The following is a 3,193-nucleotide window of genomic DNA, read 5'->3' on the forward strand; positions in this document are numbered from 1 at the left end:
ACATGGGAATAGCCAAATCCATTTAAGCCAACGTCTTCTTATCCTTTTGACATCTGAAATTTTTAAAAATAAGATGCTGAGGCAAACGCTTAGTAATTAGTTTCCAATATAGAGAGTTGTAGCTGGACCATTCTAGATTTAAATTATACGTTGGTTTCCCCCTGAAATACATGTTAAGTTTTTTTAGAACGTCAACTAATTGTGGTATAGATTTAAAATCATACTAGCTTACAACTTCAACTAAGGCAAATCCTTTTCAAAATCTTCTACTTAGTGAAACTATTTGAAATAAAAATATACTAAGTATAGAGCATCGATTATTTGTTGTTATAACAAAAGCATAGAAACTAAGATACTAATAGTTACAATTAAATATCAGCATAAAGCTGAATTGAACACCTGAAGTTTTGAAATCAAAACATATAACTTGTCTAATAGTGATTATTTCTTCTTCTGTAATGCCTTTGACCTTGCCGCTTCTTTCTCCTTCGCATAATTATTTTGTGTTCCATATATTCAATGATTCTCACAAGCCATTTCGGATTTCCAGCTGAAATCATGAAATATAGTATGGATAATCCAATACATAGTCCACTTCCATAGCCCATAAGAGCAGCTTTCCAAAAATCACTCAGATAATCAGAATTGCTTTCTTGATCGTCTATCGCAGGTATGGTATAATTTGTCTCTGCCACATGATCATTGCCACAACCTTTTGAAATTGGGAATCCACGTAATTCATAATTACCTTCATATGAGTTTTCTTGAAATGTGGCAAATTGAGATCCTTGAGGGATGCATCCTTGGAGATGATTGTGGGAGAGATTTAAAAATGCAAGAAATGTAAGAGAAGCAATTTGTGTTGGTATCTCTCCTACAAGTTGGTTACCAGATAGGTCCAATGACTCAAGAGAAGATAAACCTCCAAGTGATGGTGGTATATGACCTTGCAATCCATTATGAGATAAATTCAACACATGAAGTGCAGTGAGACCTCCCACAATACTTGGAATATGCCCTCTAAATCTGTTACTTGATAGATCAATGGCGGTGTAAAAAGTAAAAATTTTGGCAAGTTCAAGCTCTAGACCCTTGTTTGCAATTGTTACACCATGTACGAAATGTTTGTCTCCAAAAGTTATAGCAAGATATGATGTTGAATTCATTGTTTGGTCAATTTTTCTCATGGCTTTCAAGTGTTGAAACAAACTCGTAGGTAAGTATCCCGAGAAGGCATTGTAAGAAAGATCGATTATTCGAAGCTCAGAAAACAAGTTTTCATTCCTTGAAGTTATAATAGGTCCATACAATTTATTCGATCTCAAGCTTAAAACTTTCAGCTTTGGAAGAGTTCCCAACCACATCGGGAATGTATCGATGAGGTGATTATCTCCTATAGCAAGGACTTGCAACTCTTTGCAGTTGGCCAAAGATTGGGGAATTTTCCCCTCCAGTTCATTGCCATGCAAGTTGAGGCTTTTGAGTACACTTCCAATGTTAAAAGTTGTTGGAAGAGTCCCAGAAAGATAGTTGTTCTGCATTTCCAAAACCTCAAGATGGCGACTCATGTTGCCAAAACAATGCAGAACTGCTCCCTTAAGATTGTTTCTCGATAAATCTAAAACTCGTAGTGATGTTAAATTACAGATAGACAAAGGAATATCTCCACTAAGATTATTATGTGACAACGACAAAATCTTGAGGCCACTCATATTACCCAAACATTGCATAACTTTTCCCTTCAAGTTATTTCTCTGGAGATACAACACTTCCAATGATGTCAAATTGCACATAGATGAAGGAATGTCCCCACTGAGATTATTATATCGGAGAAATAAACCTCGCAAATTTCTCAAATTGCCAAAAGAAGCAGGAATAGAACCACTAAGATAGTTATTCCTCAAAGTTAGTATAGTAAGATACCTTAGGTTACCCATTTTTTGAGGAATGGAGCCAGAAAGGTGATTGTCATTAAGATAAAGAAAAGATAAGTTGGTCAAGTTCCCAAATGAAATAGGAATAGAACCATTAAGAAAGTTAGTACCCAAAGATAGCTTAAAAAGAGACCTTAGGTAACATATTTCTTGAGGAATGGATCCAGAAAGGTGATTATCGTAAAGATACAAACGGGACAATTTGTTCAAATTCCCTAATGAAGCAGGAATAGAACCAGTGAGAGAGTTATTCTTCAAATCTAACTCAATAAGAGACGTTAGGTTAGCCATTTCTACAGGAATGGAGCCAGAAAAGTGATTGTCATTAAGATGCAAAAAAGACAAGTTGGTCAAGTTCCCCAATGAATTAGGAATAAAACCACTAAGAAAGTTAGTCCCCAAAGAGAGCTTAGTAAGAGACCTAAGGTGACCTATTTCTCTTGGAATGAAACCATTTAAATGGTTATCAAATAAGTGGAGGGTCTGAAGCTTGGCTAGTGAACCGATTTGTGATGGGATTGGGCCCGAAATCTGATTGTTTGACAAATCAAGATAGACAAGATTAGTTAGATTACCTATTTCAGGTGGGATGGTGCCAGAGAAATTATGCATGCTAAGTTCAAGATATTCAAGAAAAGGGAGAGATGAAAATGGAAAATCATAAAGTGTTCCAATAATACTAGCATTTGTAATATTCAACCTATTTACTCTACCATTAAAGCATATAACTCCATACCAGTCCTCGCACACGTTTAAGCTTGATCTCCATGAAGTCAATATGGAATTATTCTGACTTGGGAAAGTTGCTTTCCATTTCAAGAGGGCAATGGCTTCCTCAGTGGAGGAAAAAGTAACCACAAAGAGATATAAAAGAGTAAAAAACTGAAGTAAAGAAAGTGTTTTGGGAACCATCATCATATATCGCTAAACGATGTTTAGTTGATTATTTTGGTTTTTGATGAATGACATTGGTGCAGGGTACACTATTTATATTGTAGTAAACTAGCACAAGAATTGCGTACATAATAAGGTGTAGAATCATAACAACTTCCAAGACAATGAGTCTTCGTCTTGAATAAATTAACATTTAATTCAAACAAGTGGCTATCCAAGTGGCTGAGTCTTTTTGTATGTGCATATAATTCAAACAAGTGGCTAAGTCTTTTTCTATGTGCATATATTGTTTGCTTCTCAATTCTCTTTAAACCTTTTTTTTTTAACCATAAAAAAGGCTGTGTTGTTTAATCGTCTAAATTTCG

The 3,193-nt window shown here is 35.2% G+C and overlaps 1 protein-coding gene across 1 annotated transcript; it reads right to left on the bottom strand.

Moving 5' to 3' along the window:
- Positions 1 to 295: 295 nt before the first annotated feature.
- Positions 296 to 2,905, bottom strand: LOC132057062 (receptor-like protein 9DC3). Its single transcript, XM_059449506.1, has one exon. It carries the CDS (start codon positions 2,850 to 2,852, stop codon positions 432 to 434), a length of 2,421 nt encoding a protein of 806 aa, XP_059305489.1. The 5' UTR covers positions 2,853 to 2,905; the 3' UTR covers positions 296 to 431.
- Positions 2,906 to 3,193: the final 288 nt, after the last annotated feature.

This window comes from Lycium ferocissimum, chromosome 1 (genome assembly GCF_029784015.1).
Source record: "Lycium ferocissimum isolate CSIRO_LF1 chromosome 1, AGI_CSIRO_Lferr_CH_V1, whole genome shotgun sequence".
Taxonomy (NCBI): domain Eukaryota; kingdom Viridiplantae; phylum Streptophyta; class Magnoliopsida; order Solanales; family Solanaceae; genus Lycium; species Lycium ferocissimum.

What these genes read in the sequence shown, in the direction of transcription:
- LOC132057062 (XM_059449506.1), bottom strand. Translation starts at nt 2,852, where the DNA reads ATGATGATGGTTCCCAAAACACTTTCTTTACTTCAGTTTTTTACTCTT.